Here is a 24779-nt window from a genome sequence, read left to right on the forward strand (position 1 = left end):
TAGAGTATCTTTGATTTTACATTCTTTTTTTATTATTATTATTTAAGTATCAACAAATTACAAACATTTAAGGCACATTTGTGATACAAATTGTGAAACTGTTGAATCAGCTAGCAAGCCAATGAAAAGAAAAGAAAAGAGAAGAGAATAACAATGTGAGGGTCTTATTCCAAAAGGGTAAATTAATCCAATAAAGAAAAGAGTCTCTGGGCATTTTTGTTTGTCATGTAGGCTAGTACAAGGATTTTTGTAGCCTGACAAGCCAGACTATATCATTATTATAAAACGGAAAGGTGAAATCCCGCAATCTGATTGGTTGTTAACCGTGGTATATTGAGCATATACCACGGCTACTATTCTAAAACCTTATCACAGCGTAGGCTATCACTCCGCGTCAGGCACGTATGACTCAGCCCCCCTGTAATCCTCTCAGCAGGCACGCCGATTTTTCCCAGTGGCCACCCGTGGTACTGCAACAAAAAATCCCATGGGGCCCAAAAAGGATTTTTCCCATAGACCGCAATAGTAAAAGAGAAGCCTGTAAAACTGTTCACAGGACACCTCCGGCTGTAACCTCCGTTAATTACTAATCTTTGTATTCTATATTTTTAAGTCATGGACTTTTTATCCGTCAAAATGTTTTCTAACGGCCAGAAAAGCCACAGAAAAGTCTCTTTTCTGGCCGTGACGTCACGGCTGTGTCCGTGCACCAGCAGTGCGCGGTCGTGTGTGTCTCGGGACCGAGGATGCCTGAAACTAATGAGACGCTGTCCGGTGCTAAAATCACTCAGAAAAGTGGAAAACACGGCTCAAAGGTGAGTTTTTGTTTGGTCACATCGAGTTAATTTAACTTTATGATATTAATGTCTGTTATTAGTCTCTTGTCAACTCGTATTCTTAAACGTAACGTTTTAATTGATGAGATCGCCTCGTAATGACTGCATTTACTGACGTGAAACCGGACTGTCTTACATTACTGCTCCTGTAAAACTCATATTTTTCAGTAATTTTAGCTTGATAAGTCATTTATGCTGTCTGTGTGTGTCTGTGTGTGTCAAATGATGTCTGTATGTGTCTGTGTGTGTGTGTCAACAGTGTCTCATCGCGGCTGATGTTCTACACCTGTTGCTCCGTTCACAACGTCCACGTTCATTTATTTTACGGCTTAATTAATGCCACGGTGGTAAAATGTAAACCGAGACTTCTCCTCCATGGTCGGTGTGTCGTGTGTGTGTCCTGACGGTGCAGCTGCTCCCCGTCTTCACCGGGGCCGGAGGAAGAACCATGGACGTCCTCCTCATCCTCCTCCTCCTCCTCCTCCTCCTCCTCACCGTCGTCAGTGTGTGTTTGTTCAGTGTCAGTATGCTAAATGATCACTTAAACTTATAATCATATTATTAAATTGTTCGGAAAAAAACAAACATGCTTGTGACTTTTTTCTTCTTCTACCAAATCCAACATCTGCAACTGTGTCTGGGGCATCGTGTTTAATTCAAATGTCTGGTTCTGTAACAGCTGTATTTAGTGGACACTGATATTCTGCGTGTTGTGGAAATATTGTAAGTTAAACTGTTGAATTACAAAGAGTCTCATCCACCTGAAGGCTTAATGATGATGATGATGATGATGATGATGAAACTATGAACACAGCCAGTACAGACAATTATTAAAAGGAAGATGCATTTGCCAAAGAGCTCTAACTTTCTTTAATCACAGTGTGGTTGATAAAAACAAAACACGTGTGACTAAGTTTAAATACCTCCACCAACGTCCTGTAACAACTGGTGAACTGTGCAGCAAGTTAAATATATAAAAAAGGTAAGAGTAAAGCCCTCATTACATTATTTGAGGTGTTCTGTGGTCATCTCTGTCATGTTTAACAAAAATACAGTTAATTATGATTTATTTTCCATTGTGATTTAAGCTTACAGGTTCGGACTAACTTGTTTTCAGTGTAACATCGTATATTAATTAACTGTCAAAACGATTTAACGATCATATAAACGACCGTAGTAAACCTACGATCGGCCGTCTTACATTTTAAATCATTATCTTTGTTTTAAAGTCCGTGTGAGTCTGTAAAAGTCTTAATACTCATTCCTTAAATCCACAAGTAACACATACATGAACGCGCAGCGCCAAAACTAGAACGGCGGTTGCTCGTTCTCATTGCCCCGGGGCATGATGGGAGACCGCAGAGCATCATGGGGGGTGACTCAACTGCGCATGCTCTATGGGCCCGATAACGCGGAAGTAAACCCGGAAGTCAGAAACTTTTTCGGCGTATGCGCCAGGCGAGCAACTTTCATTGAAATGAACGGCGGCCATTTTCCGGTCCGGTATCCAGTTAATATAATACATCCATGGTATGACTGGTATGAATGGAAGTTGTTGTCATGTATCCATGACAACGGACTGTTGCAGTCCGTAGCCAAACACAGCTGATGTTTTTACGATGTTAAAAAACGGACTAAAGTAGTTGAATTCACATGTTTGAGGTGAACTTTCACCTGCGGGGACGGTTAACAACGGTAGAGTGGACTGAGCAGTGACATTAACCTGAAAAAAAGCGGAGGAAAAGACGAGATGCAGAGCTAATTTGGAGCTAACGTCTGGAGAGGTGGGACTATTTTTTTCACAGTGAGGCTATTTTATTGGATAATATATTTCTGGTTGAATAAAACTACATGAAATTGATTGCGTATCCCTCTTTTATATTGCCTTTATTTGTAACCGTTTTATAAAAGCAATATATCACTCCAGGCCGTGGTATATGCTCATTATACCACTCCAAGGGGGTTGTCGTCCCTCCGCTTCGCGTCGGGCCGAACAACGCCCCTTAGCCGTGGTATAATGAGCATATACCACGGCCTGTCGTGATATATTGCTTAAATATATTTGCTGCCGCTAGGGTGCGTCTAGATTTCTAGGCTAGGATTTTTGTATAGTTTGAGTTCATTCTTCCATCCGTTGATGTGGGGCTTCACATAGACATATATACAGGGGCTTCACCTTGAGGAATTTGCATCTGTGAATGAAATGTTTTCCAAGCGTGATCAAGTTATTCACTAAGAAGTCTAAGTTTTTTTCATCCAGTTTAACGGGTGCAAAATAATTTGTTTGGTTTGATTTTACATTCTATCTATATGGCTTTGGGTGAAGCCATAGGGTGAAGCGAGACACTGAAACATCTTGTCGCGATACTTCTGCTTTGAAAGATCGATATTGTGTCTGCTTTGAGCATAACATCCCTACCTAGCCACCTTGGGAGGCATTTCCCTGACCATTTTGACATATTAAGTATTTTCATACTCATGGAGCTTATAGCCTACCTATAATTTGTCCAAATTCATTATCAGTTGATTTATTTTCCTTTTCTATCATTCAGGCCATCTATCTTACTTTTAATGATTTGTTGTTGTTGTTGTTGTTGTTGTTGTTGTTGTTGTTGTTGTTGTTGTTGTTGTTGTTGTTGTTGTTTGATGTAGAGGAGTTTCTATTTTACTGAAAATGAATTTTTCTTTATTTCTTAAACTTAAAATTTGTAATAAGTATGTCCATACCAACAAGCATACTGCGGGTCCCCCTCCGTCCAGATGTTGCGTTCATGGCCACCACGAAAATACGCAACTTGTTTTTATTGAGTATCCTATCTTTGATTTAACATTCTGTCTATATGGCTCTGGGTGAAGCGAGGCACTGAAACATCTTGTCGCGATACTTCTGCTTTGAAAGATAAGGTATCTTTTTTTTTTCTTTTTTTTTTTAAACAATAAGATGGACAAAGATACAACATTTTTTATACAACTGGTACTGCTTATGGCCAAATTTCATATCCACAAAAAAAAAAAAAAAAATGGACAGAATCCAAACCCAGCCTGGAACAGTTTGCCCAGAAATCCACCAATGTGCAACAACAATAAAGGACATTAAAAATAAATTTAAAAAGCCATGAAAACGAACTGTATTTTTGAGAGATTCAATATAGCCCCTCTTTAAGAACGATCTATTTGAACGTTGGAAATAATTTATAATAATTTTCTGGCGATGTTTATTGTTTATATTCTTTAAAGCAGAAGTAAGCGATCATTTTGGCTAACTTCTTGTCAGCCGATGGAGTTCCCCGCCCTCGTCCTTACGTCACCACATTCACGCGCATCCCTTGGCTGCACACACAGAGAGGACCGCCCCTTTATGTCGTTCTCTCTCCTCATTGGATAAAGGTTGTAGGATACAAGGAAAGTTTTCTCCTCGGCTTAGAGCAGAGCAGAGTGACTGACAGACCCGTGTTTCAGATCAAACACTCTATATAAGTGATTGCCGTCGGAAGATATAACGATTTAAGACTTATATTATTAAGCAATATATCACGACAGGCCGTGGTATATGCTCATTATACCACGGCTAAGGGGCGTTGTTCGGCCCGACGCGAAGCGGAGGGACGACAACCCCCTTAGAGTGGTATAATGAGCATACACGGACTGGAGTGATATATTGCTTTTATAAAACGGTTACCAATAAAGGCAATATGAAAGAGGGATACGCAATCAATTTCATGTAGTTTTATTCAACCAGAAATACATATTATCCAATAAAATAGCCTCACTGTGAAAAAAATAGTCCCACCTCTCCAGACGTTAGCTCCTAGTAGCTCTGCATCTCGTCTTTTCCTCCGCTTTTTTTCAGATGAAAGTCACTGCTCAATCCCCTCTACCATTGTTAACCCTCCCCGGAGGTGAAAGTTCACCTTAAACATGTGGATTCAACTACTTTAGTCCGTTTTTTAACATCGAAAAAACATCAGCTGTCTTGGGTTACGGACTGCAACAGTCCGTTGTCATGGATACATGACAACAACTTCCATTCATACCAGTCATACGTGCCTGACGCGGAGTGATAGCTTACGCTGTGATAAGGCTTTAGAATAGTAGCCGTGGTATATGCTCAATATACCACGGCTAACAACCAATCAGATCGCCGGATTTCACCTTTCCGTTTTATAAACACAAATATTCCACTTACTTCTGCTTTAATATGTGTTTTTTTCTCTTTCCCATTTATTGTATTTCCCCCATCATCCTTTATGTCTACCTATGTTTCCCCTAGTTTGTTGTGTATGTAATGTATGTCTATGATATCATTTTTTGTTGTAAGTGCTTAAATGATGCTGTCATGCCTACCTCATCTAAATAAAGCACACAAAAAAAGTATATGTGGCTTTGGGTGAAGCCATAGGGTGAAGCGAGGCACTGAAACATCTTGTCGCGATACTTCAGCTTTGAAAGATCGATATTTGTTTCTGCTTTGAGCATAACATCCCTACCTAGCCACCTCGGGACACATTTCCCTGCAGTTTTTTTGGGGGGGGACCATTTTGACATATTAAGTATTTTCATACTCATGGAGCTATTCACTATGCACTTATACCTATAATTTGTCAAAATTCATTAGGCCTATCAGTTGATTTATTTTCCTTTTCTGTCATTCAGGCCATCTATCTTACTTTTAAGGTTTTTTGTTGTTGTTGTTGTTTTGATGTGGAAGAGTTTCTATTTTACTGAAAATTAATTTTTCTTTATTAATTAAAATTGTTGTTGTTGTTGTTGTTGTTGTTGTTTTTGATGTGGAATAAATTTAAGTAAAATACATTTTTCTTTATTTCTTTAACTTAAATTTTGTAATAAGTATGTCCATACCATCCATAGACTGTACAACACAACAAGCATACTGCGCCCCCCCCCCCCTGTTCCGTCCAGATGTTGCGTTCACGGCCACCACGAAAATACGCAACTTGTTTTTATAGAGTATCTGTCTATATGGCTCTGGGTGAAGCCATAGGGTGAAGCGAGGCACTGAAACATCTTGTCGTGATACTTCTGCTTTGAAATAAGTCTTCTTCGAGCACACCTCTACCTAGGCACCTTGGGACGCATTTCCCTGCAGTTTTTTGACCATTTTAGCGGCATTCTTTCGTGCATTATGCCTGTGTCAGACCGACGTTTAAAAAGAGTCCGTAGGAACGAGCTTGTTCTGCAGCTGCTTGCACAGGACGCCGGAGCTCCGGTTTCTCCTGCTGACTCCTCCTCAGAGGACGAGGACCTTGTTCATCCCGAGACGAGACAGAACAGCGACGACTCCGATTTCTCTCTTCCATTACCAGAAAGGTGTGTAATGTTTGTTTTATCGATTACATATTGATTTGGTGTAATCTACCTTTATTACACTTTCAAAATAAATAAAAACAGGTGTAGCTATATATTTATTTTGAAAGTGTAATACGTCTAAACACAAAAGCACATACAGTAGGCTATGTGTGTGTGTTTATGTGTAGGTTTGTTGTTCATTGACTTCCCCAGCACAGTGTGTGTTTTGGTTATCACGTTTTTTGCTTGTGTGTTTAGCCTATTTCACTGTCAAAACTAGGCCAGTGAATAAATACATTTGTTTTTCTTCCATGTTTTGTTTTACAGTGATGATTATGATGATAAGGATTATGAGCCAGATTCATCACATGGCACTGCATCAGGGGCCTCATTTATCATTGTGGATACACGTTTTTTTACACGCTCTTTCCCCCATTTTGTGCGTACGCACTTTTCTCCGCCTAATTTGGGATCTATCAAACCAAAACTGGTCGGGAGTAAGTGCAAAAATTTACGACCAGTCCGACCATGGCGTACCGGCATTTACACGCTTTTTGAAGAACAAGAGGAATTGGCGACGCCGCTGCAGAGTCAGAGAACTGCAGTATGCGAGGGAGAGAGGAGCGCGGACACTGTTTGAAGTAGCAAGTGGTGGTGATCATGACCCCCCCCCCACCCCCCACACCACCACCACCACCACCGCACACGTGTTGACGTCGGCACTTTACATGAAAAGCACAGCGACTCAGATTTTTCCCCTGTGCATTTACACTAGTTTGCTCCTAAATACTGGCTTTATAAAACGAATTTCGTTTTCTTTTGATATCATATTGATATTTTTCCCCTGCATGTAGACTACACTCTTCCACAACCAGTCTGTCCAGTCTGGAAAATAATTTCTGCGATGTGCGTGTGTTACGTAGCCAGACTGGACACACACAAGCAAGCAGCAAGCACAATAATGTCGGAGCAAATCAAAGCAAATGAGAAAACATGATCGATATTTTTTGTGTGAATAATATTTATTGTATTTAACAAAGGGGGGTGCTGCCCAACATCATTTTAGGAAAAGTCACAGACTGGTGGACTTCAATGTTTTTTTTGTTTTTTTTTTAATATATAGCTATGCACAAATGAAAATCAAAGTCGTCCAGTGAAAGGCAGTTGGGGGTTAGTGGAAAGGGGTGCAAAGTACTGACTGGCAGTGGAAACCCTGCTTTAAATTATTATGACATAATCTAAAATAAGGGGCAGAATAAATATGATTCTTCTTCTTTCTGTTCTGTTTCATTTAGATTTGGGAGTTTTTTTGTTTTTATTGAAGCCTTTCAATGCAAGATGATGTTTCTGACTGATATTGCCGTGTTACCGTGTATCTCGCTTTCAGAGAAATTCCGCTTCTTTCTCCGCTCTCCGTCCGTCTGTTGTCTTCACCGTCTTCCACTGACGTCATTCCACACGTTTCCAGAGTGCACATGGCTACTTAATATGCACGTAACTGATTTGCATTGACCACTTATGGTTGCGTGGGGCCGTTTAGGGGGCTGGGTATGAGGCGTGTTCTCATCCACGCTTTTCTCAGGTCCGGTGTGATCTATCAAGGGAAATACCGTGCAGCCGTGTGTCCGCGGAGTTTGATAGATCTGAAAAGAGTGTATATTTTTTGGTCGTACGCACATTTTGCCTTTCCGTCGTACTGAAAATTTAAGAGGACTTTTACACGCTCTTTGATAAATGAGGCCCCAGGACTTCTACACTTTCTTGGCTGTTGTGATCTTCACCGGCCTCGTTGCAGTCCACCACCGGTCGGACTACTGGAGGAAGAAATGGCCGTACGGCTTCGCCTTCCCCGCCGACAAAATGACGCGGGAACGCTTTGAGGCCATCCTGTGGTCGCTGCACCTGAGTGACCCCAAAGAGGACGAGGAGAATGAGAAGAAGAGGAACACCGCAGAGTATGACAGGCTTTTTAAAATAAAGCCGCTGTACACGGAGATAGTGACTGCTTGTAAAGCACACTTCCAGCCGTACCAAAACATCTCCATTGATGAGCGGATGGTGGCGTCCAAGGCCCAGATTTCTATGAAGCAGTACATGAAGAACAAGCCCACCAAGTGGGGCTACAAACTCTTTGTGCTGGCGGACGCTTCGACGGCCTACACTTGGAACTTCTTTGTGTACACGGGGAAAAGCGTGTTCGTCACAGGCCAGGGTCTGAGCTACACCGCGGTGATGGACCTTTTGCCCTTCCCTCTGCTCGGCGGGGGCTACACCGTGTACACGGACAACTTTTACACAAGCCCCGCCCTTTTCCTGGACTTGGCAAAAAAGAACATCGGCTGTTGTGGAACCATCAAGAGGAACCATGTTGGTTTTCCACAGACTCTGGCCAATGATTTGCCAAAAAAGGCCGAGAGGGGAGATCTGAGGTGGATCCGGGACGACAAACTCCTCTTCGTCAAATGGATGGACACCCGTGAAGTGGCCATGTGCTCCACGGTGCATGAGGCCTTCAGTGGACAGACGGTGAGGAGGAAAGTGAAGGAGGCCGGTGTGTGGCAAACAAAGTCCATCCCCGTTCCGGACACTGTAGTGGACTACAACCGCCACATGGGAGGCGTGGACTTGTCTGACGCACTCATCGGCTACTACAGCGTCCACCACAAAACTATGAAATGGTATAAAACCTTTTTTTACCATTTTGTGGACGTCGCCGTGGTGAACAGCTTCCTTCTCCACAAGGAGCTGTTCAAGAGAAAGAACCACCCCACGCAGACGAAGCCGCACACCCAGAAAATCTTCAGGGAGCAGCTGGCTGCAGAGATGCTGGAGTTCGCTGACGGCTCTGCACCCCCCGAGCCCCCTCCCCCTCCCGCCGCCACCTGCATGCCCGACTTCTACGACGGTGAAGGAGCCAGAACCAGGAGGTTTTGTAAGAGGTGTCAGGATGCTGGCATGCCGCGGGTGAGGACAGCTGTTTACTGCAGGAAGTGCGAGGTCCCTCTCTGCTTCAGCTCAAAAAAGAACTGCTTCCTCTTGTGGCACGATGGTCAATAGCCTGACACACCTCCAAGCAGGCTGCTCTCACCAACGCTTGGCTCACAAACAGGACAATAGTGTAAATAGTTGTGTTGTTTTTACCTGTGTTGCAGTGGTTTACAGTTTCCTTTTTATTATGATTATATTTTATTATTATTTTCATTATAAATAAATCTGCTCCACTTGGAGTCAAACCTCAGTTCCTTTGTATGGTTTTCTTTGGGAAAATGTATTTAGATGTCATGAACACCTATGGTGACATGAGTGAAATATATAGTTTGGTACCTGAGATAAGTCAAATGGCACAGATTGGGCCAAAATGGCACATTTTGGAGATTTTGCCTGACTACTCTGTACTAAAACCCCTGTAATTTTGCTCTGCTTCACTTTATTAGCGTACATATTGGAACAGGTAATGTCCAGATGTTGTACTAGGGTTTCCTACAGATTTTGAGTGGATACTGCATCATTCCAAGAGGATACTTATTCTAAAAGTGTAATTTATTTTAGGCGGAAATGAAATCTGTGATTTATGCTGTGTGCCAACCTCATTTACTCTGACACAGTAACATATATACTGTAACATACAAATCTTACAAGTGTTCCCTTTATTATGATACCAGGAAATAGACCTTGTGGTTGCAGAGATATACTATATATTCATTATGGGCATGTCATTTTCCAGCAGAATTCCAAAATAGAGGCCAGTTGAACACTTTCATGTTCAGACCAGCACGTGCAGGTGATGAACGCCTCTGTCCCGTAGAGGGCGCTGTAGTTGCACTAATGATTTTTCAGGGACTTGTGCAAGAGACAGGACAATGTGAAGACAGGTGTTGACTAACTAGGCTTCCCCCACTCACTATTCCCATGGTGCAATCTCCCATTTGGTGGTTGGTTAACTAATTCACAACACAACTCCAAAGTTACAGTTAATCATATTAGGACTTGAGGCCCCTGTGAAGCTTCCCATTTACTATTCATGCAACACAACTTCCAAGTTCCTTGTGTTGTTGGCAGCCTATCACATCATCACTAGCATCAGCTCAAGGAAAGATGTTTGACCAGTTTTAGAATCAGTGAGTCATTGATGTTCGCTTGGGTTTGTTCCGTTTTACCTGCTGACTTTTAGACGGTTTTAACAATGAAAGTAGCACAACTTTATTTGTTGCTTCACCTTTTTCTGACAGCAGCTGTCCTGGTTAACGCAGTTGATCCAATCAGGTGTATCAGCATTTTTTGCAAACTGTGGACAACTTTCACAGATGAAAGCTCTTCAAAATATGAACTTTTTTCTCAGTTGCTTGAAAAAGTTTTGCCTTTCATCCAAGAGGCTTTCTCAGCTCAAGAAAATCGGTTATGGAGCTGTTCAGAGTGGATATCCTTCAACGCAGAAGGTGAGAATATGAGGAGTGTGAAGTGTGAACATGAGAACAATGTAGGCTATTATGTTGATATGACTTGTTTGAACTCAACTTAAAAGACAAACTTCTGCCATTATTTACTTTCATGTATTGTCCAAAACACACATAGCTAGTAGGAGTAGTTCATGTTCTTATTATCTCAGTAAATTTAAAACCGTGTGCTGGTATTTTTTGCTGTGTACTGTCCAGGCCTCAGGGCTGACTTGGAAAACAAGCTCATCGGGCAGCACATTGCGTCACGTATCATCCTGAAGGCTGTGACTAGATTCATGAGTAATGACAACCCGAAGAAGCCTCTGGTGCTGTCTCTGCAAGGACCAAGTGGCACAGGGAAGAACTTCGTCAGTCAGATTATTGCTGAAAACATTTACAAGGAGGGACTGAAGAGCCGCTTTGTTCATGTTTTCATATCTAAATTTCACTTTCCACATAAAAGTCAAAATGAGTCCTACAAGGTATGGTGAGATGGACACACACAGACATCATTTACCTCAGCCTTCAGCCCTATGGCTTCAATAAGCTGTTGTTTCTTCAGGCTCAATTGCAGCAGTGGATCCAAGGCAACGTCAGCAACTGTGAACGGTCTGTGTTCATCTTTGATGAGATGGACAAGACGCACCCTGGGTTGATTGACAGCATCAAGCCGTACCTGGACTACTATGCCAAGCTGGATGGAGTTTCTTACCGGAAAACCATCTTCATCTTCCTGAGGTGAAAGGACCAACACATTAACTGACCTGCTAGATGATCTCTTAGGTTTACTCTACTGAGTTGCTGCTGTTAGATAAAGCAGTACATACACTTGATATCAACGCTGAAAATCAAGTGTTTGTTTTGCTTAGGAAAAGATTTGCATGGTAATGTATTCCTACATTAGCTTATGTATTTCTAGACTATAGAGAATAATACAAGTCCCAGAGCTGGTTATCAGAGTCAAATTTAAATGCATTCTTATTCTTATTCTTCTTCTTCTTCTTCTTCTTCTTCTTCTTCTTCTTCTTCTTCTTCTTCTTCTTCTTCTTCTTCCCTCTAGTAATGCTGGATCAGAGGAAATCAAAGCAACAACTATAAATTTCTGGAGAGAAGGACGGAGTCGAGATGAAATTGAGCTGAAAGACTTGGAGGAATTAGTCTCCGTATCAGCATTTAATGACAAAAGTACTGAACAGCTCTTAAAGTCTTCAAAGCAAAATAAAATTATCCTATTTATTTGTTTTTTTTGTTTATGTGGACCTATAAACTGCTAACTGGGTGAATCTTTTAATCTCTCATAGGTGGCTTTCATCACTCAAACTTGATTGATGAGAACCTGGTGGATTTCTTCGTTCCGTTCCTGCCTCTCGAGTACAAACATGTTGTCCAGTGTACCATGGCAGCGATGGAAGCTGAAGGATATACACCAGACCAGGATGTGGCAGAAAAAGTAGCCAAAGATTTGGTCTACTTCCCCAAATTTGAAAGAGTCTTCTCCACCAAAGGCTGCAAGACGGTGGCAAGTAGGCTGTACAACTACATAATGTAACTTTATCCATCTGAGGTTACAATACATTGATGTTGGTGGAGAGACTGTCCAATACATCAGTTTGGTTGTGGTTGAGTCTGGTGACTGTGAAGACAATAGCAAATAAATCCCATTATTTTCATACTCATGAAGCTATTCAGTAACCACTTAGATCTCGACTATAATTTGTATCGGTTGATTTATTTTCCTTTTCTTTGTATCATTCTGGCTATCTATCTTACTTTTACTACTATCTTACGCTTTTTTCCCTTTTTGTTTTTAGTGGAATAGATTTAAGAGTTTCTATTTTAATCAAATTAATGTTTCTTTTTTTCTTTAACTTAAAATTTGTGATAAGTGCGTCCATACCAACAAGCATATGTCTACAGCGAGGATTGGTCCAAAGTTTTGTGTTAATAGATACTTAGTAAATAAAAATTGCTTTGTTGGTTTTTTCTTTAACAATAAAGGCCACTTAAGCCACTCAATCTGTCTAAAATAATTTGAATTTGTGCATTTATAATTATCTATTGCATAAGATAAGATACATATGTCCACTCGTGTCCATCTGGCCTCAATTCAACTTCAACTCATTCACCTTTCACTGCTCTGCTCTTTTGAGTCACTACACTTCTATTTACACAACCATTTAGTTGTAATTGTAAATCTGAACCGCTTCAAACCTACAGTCTATGCTTCAAACAGGTGGTCCGAGTTATTTTTGAATTCCTTAATGTATGAGAATCAACATCAAATAGTGTAAAAAACAACAACAACAACATTAAGCCCTATCTCATTTACAAACATAAATGATAACTTTTAAAAGACAAAGAAATCAGATTACCATTAATCGAAGAATCTTTGGACTCTGACGTCACGACACCCTGCGTGTGCATGACAACGTGAACGCCTCTTGCTTACTGCTCCTCCTCCTCCTCCTCCTCCACTTCCCAGAGAGTTGACTCCGCTTTTAACGAGCTATTTACACACTTTTTTAAAATTGTTTACACTGGTTTGGATAAACAGGCGGCAGTTGGAGCGACATGAAGCCGAGGAAGCGACACGTCCTGCTGCTGCTGTGGCCGCTGCTCTGCTCCGCCGGCCTCACCGGAGCCATCGAGCCCATCAGCACCAGCATAGCGGTTGGCATGGCTGCGACGCTAACGGCGTTTTTAGCGAGCTACCAGAACATATTTTACCACTTCCACGAGTGCTGTCGACCCGAGTGGATTTCTTTCAACAAGACGGGTAAACACGAGTGTGTCCGGGCGACATTTTAGCTGCTATAATGTGATATGTTATGGTCTTTTCTCGCTTAAAACTGTTGAAAACTGCTGATTTATTAGAACGTTAGCCTAGCGAACGCGCGTACTGCATTGTCAGTTAGCTACGTAAGCAACGTAGTAGAATGGAACGTTGGAACGTTAGAATGTCTTCATTTTGTATCATTTTCTAACTTCACAAACGTTCCAAGGCTGCTCAGTTGAACAGATCCCCGTCGCGTGTCGATGACGTACCAGGAACTTCCGCGTTGTAACCGTAACGAAGCTAGCCTGCAGCAGAATTAGCGCGGTTGTTGTCAGGTTGTTTACCGCACAGGAAAAAAAAACACCACTAATGCCAGAGATTAAACGGTTTTAACGATGAAAGCGACACGTTTATGTTTGTTCTTATATGTGTTATCGACGACCGGAGTTCTGGTAAACACGTTTGATCCGATCACGACGTCGGTGGTGATCGGTGTCGGTGCTACCCTCGGCCGGACCATTTACAATTATTTACACGAGAGTTGCGATCAGAAATGGATAGCGTTAAATGCAACAGGTAAGCGCTTGCAGCTTTTTTCGATACACACGAAAAGTCAAATACCGATTATTATTATTAGCAGCAACCTGTGATCTACATGAGATGGAAGTACCACGGATCACCTATTGGGTTTAAACCGTCAAAACTGAAACCTAACGAGGAAAGTTACACTTTGGACTTAGTGTTTCTGTACTTTGAGCAAAACCAGATATCTGTTTAATTTGAGTAGTTAGACTTGTGTACAGTAAGAACTGTGGAGGAGATACGGCTCAGTTTAAGAGTCTGAAAGTAGGTGGATAAAATCAGTTTACTGTTTGGTGAGAATAACTAATACTTTTCTGTCTTGAGATCAAGTGACTGATTGGGCCCATGCTATTATATTACACCTCTTAACTCTGAAAAGCTCTTTGATTGCTATGGATATATGTGTATAATCATTTTCCTGCTTAATAATGAAATATGGGCCTCTGAAATTTCATGCATTGAGTTAATGTGAGCGCACTGAACTATTTGCATTCATTGTGTTGCATCCAACACAGTCACAGTAGTCATCAAAAATGAATGAATGAATCAATAAATAATGAAATTTCCCCTTGAAAAAGTATGCTAAGATAAACATGCACAGATCACTAACAAATTGCAGCCATTAACCCCATTGACTCTCTGTTGTTGTACTTCCTAGCCCTGCAGAATGACCTGGACCGGTACCTGTTCGGGCAGCACATCGCATCGCGGATCATCTTAAAAGCCGTGAACGGTTTCATTAACAATCCAACGCCTAAGAAGCCACTGGTGCTCTCTCTGCACGGATGGACCGGCACGGGGAAGAACTTTATGAGCGAGCTGATCGCTAAAAACATTTACAGGGAGGGAATGGACAGCAGCTTTGTTCACGTTTTCACCTCCACGCTTCACTTCCCACATCCCACTCACTTCCTCACCTACAAGGTACGGAGAGAGTGAATAAGTTCAGTCGCTTAACTTTTCAGCGAAAACACAGTGACTCTGTGTGAATTCAACAAGCTGCTATTTCTCCTCAGTCTCAGCTGCAGCAGTGGATCCGAGGCAACGTCAGCAGCTGCGAACGCTCCATGTTCATATTCGACGAGATGGACAAGATGCACCCTGGGTTGATTGACAGCATCAAGCCGTACCTGGACTACTACGACAAGCTGGATGGAGTTTCTTATCGGAAAGCCATCTTCATCTTCCTCAGGTGAGAAGCTGAAGGGGTCACTCCGGGTTTTCACTCATTTTCAGGCAGTTAGAAAGAGCTGAATCACCGTTGCAGATGACTGTACAGCTCTTTTGAACCATAGAAATTCTGGGAAAAAACTGATCAGAGCAGTTGAATAATAATAAGGCAATAAGAAAGAATTGGTGTGATTGTATTTACATTGTGTATATTGTTCTGTCCATAGAAACAGTATGGTGACAAATCTATAATAATGATAATAATAATAATAATGGATTACATTTATATAGTGCTTTTCTATTGATACCCGATACCCAAAGCGCGTACAGTAACCATTATTCATTCATACCACATTCACACATTCACAAATCTATTCTACGACCAGCTTGTCAATACTTAGATCAGTACCAGAGGTGGGTAGTAACGTGCTACATTTACTCCGTTACATTTACTTGAGTAACTTTTTGGATAAATTGTACTTCTAACTTAGTTTCAATGCAGCATACTTGTTACTTTTATTTGAGTATATTTCTTCAGAAGAAGCGGTACTTTTACGCTATAACATTGAGCTACATTCCGGTCGCTACTCGCTACTTGCAATGTGCAAATTTGGAGATACTTCCGAGCCTCTGTCACATGACTGCATTCCACCCATCAGATTTAGCCACTCGTGACGTTTGCCACTAGGGCTGTCAGTTTAACGCGTTAATTAGATTAATTAATTACACTGCAACTTAAAGGTTGAATATGTAGAATATTTATTAAAAGCTATATTTTTTCAAAAATAATACATCCAGGGGGCGTTTAGAGGGGTACAGAATGAAAGTATTGCTTTTCCATAAAAAACATTTTTTTAGTCTGAATTATTATTTTTAATTTTTTTGACGGGCTCGACAACTGACTTTCTGTCAACGTTCTGTTTACATTAGTACCTGCCTGTAGCCGACATGTGGCTCAATTCTCCGCTGTTTTCCAGCCTCCTCCCGGTCGGATGCGTTTGTTTTCAACCAAGCCTTTTTAATAATCAATCGGTGGATCAATGGATTATCATATACATGTTAGGATGGGTATATTTGTGTAGTCTTATCTGTCATAAACACGATCGTCGCGGACTTTCGGTGCCACGGAGCTCCTTTTTTTTTTCCAACTTGAGGAGAGCAGTGACAGCGGAGGCTCTGAGCAGCAGCGGTGTGGAAGGCAGAGAGCCTCCACTCTCCCTGTAACAAGCTACAAGTCATTTATTATGCTGTTAATGACGGTAAAAATGAAACATAAAGTAAATAACCTGCATAGTTCTCCTCCTCTGCTGTCCTCTGTTCAGAGCGGAGTCCCTAGCAACGGCCCATTTTACCTAGCAACGGTCTGGCAATCGACTGCTGGAATTATTTTTCTGTTGTTGTTCTGGTAATCTTACATATTCAACCTTTAACGCGTTATAAAAATTAACGCAATTAATTCTGAGATTCTGAGTGGCAATTCAATGCGCGAGCATTTTAAATTTGGCCCATTGAATGACCCGCAGGCTACATGGCAGTGGCACGTCATGGTAGCACTAGCACCGAGGAACTTGTCCGGACGTGTTGGTCACTTCCCACACACACACACACACACACACACACGGGGTCACAGATAGACACACAGACAAACACTCACACAAAGAGCTTATGGACAGTTCATAGATCTTTCATAGATAGGCCTATGTAAGTTATTGTGGCTGAATTGGTCCTAATTTATGTTACTTTGTGAAAAATGTCATTTAGGCTATTGTCTTAGTTGTTAAATGTTCTTTGGCAATATCTGAATTTTTTCATTGTTATTATATTTTTGTGTATTTGATTAGGCCTACATTTATGCGCTGATCATTAAACGTACAAATCAGAGGTTACTCAGCAGTTACTCAGTACTTGAGTAGCTTTTTTTACTTTTTTAAGTACTTTCTTACTCAAGTAAATGTTGGAATGGCTACTTTTACTTGAGTAACATTATTCTAAAGTAACTATACTCTTACTTGAGTAAAATTTTTGGCTACTCTACCCACCTCTGATCAGTACTCATGGGTTGGACCTTCAAGTTGTGGCTCTTTAGCACCGACAACATCCGTGAAGCAACATATACACAATAAACTAAACTGTTTCCTGTTCCTGTTCTTCCTCGTAGCAACGCTGGCGGGGACAGCATCGCACAGACGGCTTTAAATTTCTGGAAAGAAGGCAGAAATCGAGAGGAGATCGAGCTGAGAGACCTGGAGACGTTGCTCTCTCTGTCGGTGTTCAACAACAAAGAGAGTGAGTATGAATGCTGGAGTTCTAGTGTCGTCGTCTTTAATCATTACCAGCTTTTATTAAAAATAAACCCCCCTCTCTCACTCTCTCTCTGTCCCTCTCTGTCCCCGTAGGTGGTTTCTACCGCACCAGTTTGATCGACAAGAACCTGGTGGACTTCTTCGTCCCGTTCCTGCCGCTGGAGTACCGACACGTGGTCCAGTGCGTCATGGCCGAGATGGAGGACAGAGGACTGAAGCCGGACCACGACCTGGCCGACAAACTGGCCAAAGACTTGGTCTATTTCCCCAAATCTGAACGAGTCTTCTCCGTCAAAGGCTGCAAGACGATAGAGAGCAAGCTGGACTACTACACATAACGTCTCCAATCGGACTGGACACTGCGCTCGATCACAATGTGCACTTTTATTTTTTTATCAAAACAAAACAAACAAAAAAAACTCAGCCAAATGAGTGAGGAGAGGACGTAACAGCAGCTGAACTGTGTGGCTCCAACGTTTCCTCTCGATTACACTGAAAGAAGGGTTGATGAAAGGGCTCAGCACCAGTCGAGTGAAGACTTAATAAGACTGGAATATTATCATTGGTGGCTGAATGAAGGGTTCGATCTCAGCGTTTACGTCACGATGAAGAGTTTCAGAATCGTCGTTGTCTCGCTGAGAGATTCTTAATGATTGAACGTGTCCTGAATCGATGACGCGTTAACTTTTCTGAATGAGTTTTTTAATCTGTGCTCCAGGTGTATGGACAACCGGAGAACACCTGCCTTAATCTTTGCGGTCACTATGTTTTTTTAGAAAGATGTCCTCTGTCTTATTTCGCACGGTGTTGGGACACTGAGGTTGAGGTTCACTGGTCCTACAGAAAAAAACAAAGTCTCACTGTTCAAACACAACAGGTGATGATGCAGAAAATAGTTTGTATCATATGAGAACAGACATTCGCAGGATGTTTTTTACTCTGAGAAGCTGTATAGTTGTAATGTGTAATATCCGATTAGATTAATGCAATACATAACAGACTGATTTTGTTATGTATAAAAGAAATATGACTGATGTCTTTGTGGCTTATTTAAATATCCGGATGTAAATTTGCCTTTATAGGGACACCTGGATTTTTTTTTCTTCTCAGGATTAACTCAAAAGACAGATTTTATCAAAATGTGATTTCTTTTAACTTCAAAGATGCTGACTGTTCAGAATATAAAATTCCCCAAAATTATATTGTATATACGATCGGTTGGTTGATTTTAAACAAGGTAATATTTGTGCCTAAGTCCAGTGAAAATGTTTTTTTTTTTCTTTAAAAGCAGAACCTGTCTCTTTAATATTTGGATTTGAAAGAGGAGGAAGTCTTGAGTCGTACCTGTGAAAACAAATCGCTCTGTTGGTTCCTCAGTCTCTGACAGTCTGTAAGAGTGGATGTAGAGCTCACATTATCAAACTGCTTTGCTGTAAAACATCACCAGGGGAAAAAAAAACATCACAAATAAAAGAAGAAATAAGAAACCTGTTTCAAGTACTGAGTGTATATAAATGAAGCTAAACTGCCACTGGACCAAAGTTTATTGTTTCTACAAAGCTTTATTTTCCTATTTAACATTCAGCTTTGGTTTCCCTCTGTTCTCTAAATGACTCAGATGAACGTTAATACTGGACTGAAACAGTTGTTATGTAATAATCAAACCGGTTGCTAAACACTGCTGTGCAAAGTGCAACTTCAGCTCCAAGTCTGAAATAAAAGACGATTGAGATACAGTGACATCATGTTGCAGACATGACAGTGAAAGATGTGATTTTGTATAGTTAATAAATTTCATTTTTTTTTACATTTAAAAGTGTAGGTTCACTCCAGATACTCAAAAATAGACCTGAGCATTAATGACACTCACTGTGTTGTTGGGTAAATCAAAGTAGTTAAATGATGACTCAATCAGCCGTATAATGGATCGACACGTCGAGATTGGACTCATATCAGGGGGAGAGGAAACCAACTACAGAGATGAGATCCAGAGACCGTCGAGGTGGTGCTGCACAAATCACCTGAAATTAAACACATCCAAAACAAAAGAGCTCATCCTGGATTTTAGGAGGAAGCACAGGGAGGCGCAAACACCGCTGTGGATTATGTAATGGAGCACGTGTAGAGCATATGTCCACTCATTCAAGTACCTAGGGCTTCATACAGTATATCTAACAACATCAACACCACAACAATAGAGGAAGCTGAACACCACTCAACTGAGGACACATGAAATATGATCTATATTATATAATTATAACTCTTTTTTTTAAATAACTAATCTGAAAATACTGCACATAATTACAGTTTTCCTTATATTTTATTATTTTGAATGTATTGTGGGCTGTGCATAAGGTGGTGGTGCATGTACAGTTTATTGTTCATGGGTCGTTATAGGAGGGGCACATGTTCACACACCCTCTAAAGTTTTGAACTTCCCTCCCCTGAATTGCCTTCCCCTTCACTTTCACTTTCTTGCATCTCAACCAAGTTGTCAGACAGTTTACAGTTTAACTTTCTACGCCTGATCATGGAGAATCACGGTGCCATCGTGATCAGCTGCTTTGTGGTTCTAGTTGCAGCTGGTTACTATAGTTATCAGAACCTTTACTTCTGTTACAATGAGTGCTGTGGACCCCAGTGGATGTCCTTCAAATGGAAAGGTAACACACATTTGACTCATGAACAATGCTACTAGATGAGGAAGTAGGAAGTGACTGTAGGCGTTTATTAGTTAGGTTAGTTATGTTTTTTTTGTTACATTAAGTGATGTAGCTTTAATCATGTTTTCTAAATGTGTCATCAGGGATGATTGTAAAATGGGTCAGTTTGTATATAGTTTCTCCTAGTCAGGAACAAGTTGCCTGAGTCTGAGAGTATAAGGCTATTTCCTATGAGACATTTCCTGTAAACGTTCTACAAATGCTCCTTGGTTTGCACACGTTCTATCTACAAATTTGTTTTGGTTTTTACAATACATGTGTATTTGTAAATAGCCTATATAATCTTCCATTTGTAAAAACAAAAAAGCCATTTGTAAAACTGAAAACTCTGTTTGTGAAGTTTGATTCAGCATTTGTGGATCAAAGAGTAAATAAGGTCGCGCACATCCAGTTTAAAAAAGGTGCTGGCCTCAAACATAAATGTGGACAAAAAAGAGAAAAGAGGAGACCGCACACTTCAGCTCCCTTACGTGCAGATTTATTAGCACATCAAAAATAAAAAGACAGTAACGTTTCGAGCGCACTGCTCTTCTTCAGACTAACTCATTTGTATAAGACGCCCCATTTTTAAACCTTCCCCTGAGGGTCACATGATGAGTCACATGGTTGGGAAATACATAAATCAGAACACACCTTGTGTTGAAGTAGAAAAGACATAGAATACACAAATAATCTATCAACATATATAGAACTCCATCATAATTTACATTAGATCAAAGCCCATCAGGCCAAATGGCCGTCATAAAGATCTAGTAAATTAGAGGCGCCTCTTAGTATTAGGATGGCTAATTTTGAATACAACGTTAGGCTATTGTTTTACATTTATAAATTTCACATTTTTTACCTTTTAATCATGTTTAGAGATTTTAGATTTTAACAAATTTTAGATTTTAATCATGTTTTAAAGTTCAATTTAAACATAAGTTTCCTATAACCTTGAAAAGGACCAAGGACAAACCCACCCACAAAACATAGATAGGTTAACATTAAATGTAACCTACACAGTTGAGCCCAAGAGGTGCCCAGTTGGAATGTTTTGTTTACAAACCTCTACCTTTAATGTGTTTTTGTTTTGTTTTTTCAAAATGAAAGCAAAACTTTTTAACTGTATGAATACATTTTTCGGTCTTTCAGATCTCGGGGATGAACTTGACCTCAAACTGTTTGGTCAGCACATTGCTGCATACAGTGTTTTAAAAGCTATGGAAGGATTCATGAGCAACGACAACCCGAGCAAACCGCTGGTTCTGTCTCTGAACGGAGCGACCGGCACAGGGAAGAACTACATCAGTCAGCTGATCGCTGAAAGTGTTTACAGGAAGGGATCCAAGAGCAGATTCTTTCATGTTTTCTCAGCCACACATCACTTCCCACATCCACAGGAACATCTTCAAACCTACAAGGTACAAACAGAGCACAAACAACCATCACCTGAAACACAGTGACTTGGGTTTGTATTAATAACATTTGTCCCTGTTTCTCCTCAGGCCCAGTTAAAGCAGAGGCTCAGAGAGGCCGTCATCGACTGTGAACGCTCCATTTTCGTCTTTGATGAGGTGGACAAGATGCATCCTGAACTGATCGACAGCATCAAACCAAACCTGGACAACTATGAAAGTCTGGATGGAGTTTCTTATCGGAAATCCATCTTCATCTTCCTCAGGTGAGAAGCTGGGTGAATATGTTCAGGCAGTCTCTTCTCAGAAACAACTGGTTTGAGTTCTCTGGCTGAAGGTCAAAGGTCAGGGTCATGGTGAAGCCTAGAACTAGTCTCAGTGGCGGAGGGATACCACCACAAGAAGCTGGTTTTAACATGTTGTCTGTTATTGATTTCCTCATAGCAACGCGGGGGCAGACATCATCTCACAGGCCACTTTAGATTTCCTCAAAGTGGGACGAAAACGTGAGGAGATGAAGCTCACAGACCTGGAAACGCCGCTCTCTGAGTCCCTGTTCAAAGACTCTAAAAGTGAGTACAAGACTTTCAATGTTCAGTTTCAGTTGTTATTTCAGTTCAGACTTCAGTCTTCACTTCTGAACTCTCCTTGTAGGTGGCTTCTTTCATTCGGCTTTGATTAACAACAACCTGGTGGACTACTTCATCCCGTTCCTGCCTCTGGAGTACAGACACGTCCTCCAGTGTGTCAATGCTGAGATGAAAGTCAGAGGACTTCTGCCAAACCAGGAAGTGGCAGACAAACTGGCCAAAGATTTAATGTACTACCCCAAAGATGAAAAAGTCTTTGCTGCCAGTGGCTGCAAGACGATAGAGAAAAAGTTGCACTTCTACTTATAACATCACCATCAGATGAATCGCTTTGTACACTGAGTCAAAAAGTAAACCTGACTGAACTCCAGGGACATTTCTTTAGAGGTTTGCTGTCTCTGTGCATAAGGTGGTACTCAGAGTTTTGTTGTAGAGGGGGCACTTGTTCACATCCTCTATGCAAATAAAGTTCAAAGTTTCAACTGTTTCCCCACTTCCTGCTGTGTCTCACCCAAGGTATCAGACAGTTTCACTGGTTCTACACCTAATCATGGCAGAAAACAATGATGATGCGTTTTGGACCATTGTCTTTATGATCCTGATTGGAGTTGGTTATTACAAGTATCAGAACATTTACTTCTGTTACAATGAGTGCTGTGGACCCCAGTGGATGTCCTTCAAATGGAAAGGTAACACACATTTGAGTCATGAACAATGCTACTGAAATGAGGAAGTAGGAAGTGATTGCAGACAGTTGGTTTTATTTGTCACATTAAGTGATGTAGTTTTAATCATGTGTCTTTAAGTTTGTCACGTACTGTGGGAGAGATCAAACAGGGTCAGTTTGTAACACGTCTATAGTTTCTCCTATGCCTGAATCTGTGAGTGAGTGTATGTAGACCATTTTCATGCTAACTGTCAGCCATTAACTGGAAATTAAGATAGGTGCATAGCTTGAATTTTCTGAAGTGCCAAATCTATGAGGAAAAAACTGAGATATGCTGTGACATAAAGTCGTGCATTAGTAAGACAAAAATCCTAAACTTGTGTGTGTGTGGGGGGGGGGGGGGTCACAATATTATAAGAAAAAAACTTGCAAACTTACAATTAAAGAATCACAAATGTACAAATATTTGAAAATTTAGATTTTAAAAAAAACCTCACAAAATTACGAGAAAAAAGTCATAAATGTACAATGTTTTTTTCCTACATTTTCTCACACATTTGCAACTTTAGACTTCAAAACTCTGAAGTAGCTTTAATAAACTTAATGTGAAAGTGAACAGCTTGACTGTTGTTTTCTGTTACGTTTTCAAAGTGAAAGTGAAACTTTTTAACAGTATATGAATACATTTTTCGGTCTTTCAGATCTCGGGGATGAACTTGACCTCAAACTGTTCGGTCAGCACGTTGCAGCGTACAGCGTCTTAAAAGCTGTGGAAGGATTCATGAGCAACGAGAATCCAAGAAAGCCGCTGGTTCTGTCTCTGCACGGAGCGACCGGCACAGGGAAGACCTATATCAGTCAGCTGATCGCTGAAAGTATTTACAGTGAGGGATCCAAGAGCAGATTCTTCCATGTTTTCTCAGCCACACATCACTTCCCACATCCACAGGAACATCTTCAAACCTACAAGGTACAGAGCACAAACAACCATCACCTGAAACACAGTGACTCGGTTCTGTATGACATTACTTACTACATTATTTGCTCCTGTTCTTCAGTCTGAGTTAAAGCAGAGGCTCAGAGAGGCTGTCATCGACTGTGAACGCTCCATTTTCGTCTTTGATGAGGTGGATAAGATGCATCCTGAGCTGATCAACAGCATCAAGGCAAACCTGGACAACTACGCAAAGCTGGATGGAGTTTCTTATCAAAAAGCCATCTTCATCTTCCTCAGGTGAGAAGCTGAGTGAAGACTTTTAGGCAGTCTTTCTTGAGGAACAACTGGTTTGATTTTTCTGTCTGAAGATCAAACGTCAGGATAGTGAAGCCCATAGGACTAGTATCAGTTTTAACATGTTGTCTGGTTTTGATCTTCCTCATAGTAAAGCAGGGGCAGACGTCATCGAACAGATCACTTTAGATTTCCTCAAAGCTGGACGGAAACGTGAGGAGATGCAGCTCAGAGACTTGGAAACGCCGCTCTCTGAGTCTCTGTTCAAGGACTCTAAAAGTGAGTACAAGACTTTCAATGTTCAGTTTCAGTTGTTGTTTCAGTTTCATTCAGACTTCAGTCTTCACTTCTGATCTCTCCTTGTAGGTGGCTTCTTCCATTCGGCTTTGATTGACAACAACCTGGTGGACTTCATCCCGTTCCTGCCTCTGGAGTACAGACACGTCCTCCAGTGTGTCAATGCTGAGATGAAAGTCAGAGGACTTCTGCCAAACCAGGAAGTGGCAGACAAACTGGCCAAAGATTTAATTTACTATTCAAAAGATGGACAAGTCTTTGCTGCCAGTGGCTGCAAGACGATACAGAAAAAGTTGCAATCCTACTTTTAACATCACCATCAGATGGATCGTTTTGTGCACTGACTCAGAAAGTAAACCTGACTGAACTCTAGGGACATTTTCTGTAAAGTTTTGTTGTTTCTGTGCATAAAGTGGCAGATGCACAGTTTATTGTTCATGGGTTGTTGTAGGAGGGGCACACAC

The 24779-nt window shown here is 41.1% G+C and overlaps 3 protein-coding genes across 4 annotated transcripts; all 3 read left to right on the forward strand.

Moving 5' to 3' along the window:
- The first annotated feature begins 12998 nt into the window (after positions 1-12998).
- On the forward strand, positions 12999-18897 carry LOC146976982 (torsin-1A-like). Of its 2 annotated transcripts, none has more exons than XM_085792786.1 (5): positions 12999-13355; positions 14596-14861; positions 14954-15129; positions 17266-17393; positions 17504-18897. In XM_085792786.1, the coding sequence occupies exons 1-5, from the start codon at positions 13151-13153 to the stop codon at positions 17746-17748; spliced, it is 1020 nt and encodes a 339-aa protein (XP_085648912.1). In that variant the 5' UTR covers positions 12999-13150; the 3' UTR covers positions 17749-18897. The 2 variants fall into 2 exon arrangements, with proteins under 2 accessions (XP_085648912.1, XP_085648913.1); XM_085792787.1 differs by lacking the exon at positions 12999-13355 and adding an exon at positions 13647-13931.
- A 920-nt stretch (positions 18898-19817) lies between these two features.
- Positions 19818-22587, forward strand: LOC146976983 (torsin-1A-like). The gene is made up of 5 exons (XM_085792792.1): positions 19818-20073; positions 21268-21536; positions 21621-21796; positions 21975-22102; positions 22185-22587. The coding sequence occupies exons 1-5, from the start codon at positions 19941-19943 to the stop codon at positions 22427-22429; spliced, it is 951 nt and encodes a 316-aa protein (XP_085648918.1). The 5' UTR covers positions 19818-19940; the 3' UTR covers positions 22430-22587.
- Positions 22578-24641, forward strand: LOC146976984 (torsin-1A-like). Its single transcript, XM_085792785.1, has 5 exons — positions 22578-22809; positions 23489-23757; positions 23846-24021; positions 24170-24297; positions 24385-24641. Exons 1-5 carry the CDS (start codon positions 22578-22580, stop codon positions 24624-24626), a joined length of 1047 nt encoding a protein of 348 aa, XP_085648911.1. The 3' UTR covers positions 24627-24641.
- The last annotated feature ends 138 nt before the right edge of the window (positions 24642-24779 follow it).

Source organism: Trachurus japonicus, chromosome 12 (assembly GCF_045865225.1).
Source record: "Trachurus japonicus isolate A0001 chromosome 12, Traja_1.0".
Taxonomy (NCBI): Eukaryota; Metazoa; Chordata; class Actinopteri; order Carangiformes; family Carangidae; genus Trachurus; species Trachurus japonicus.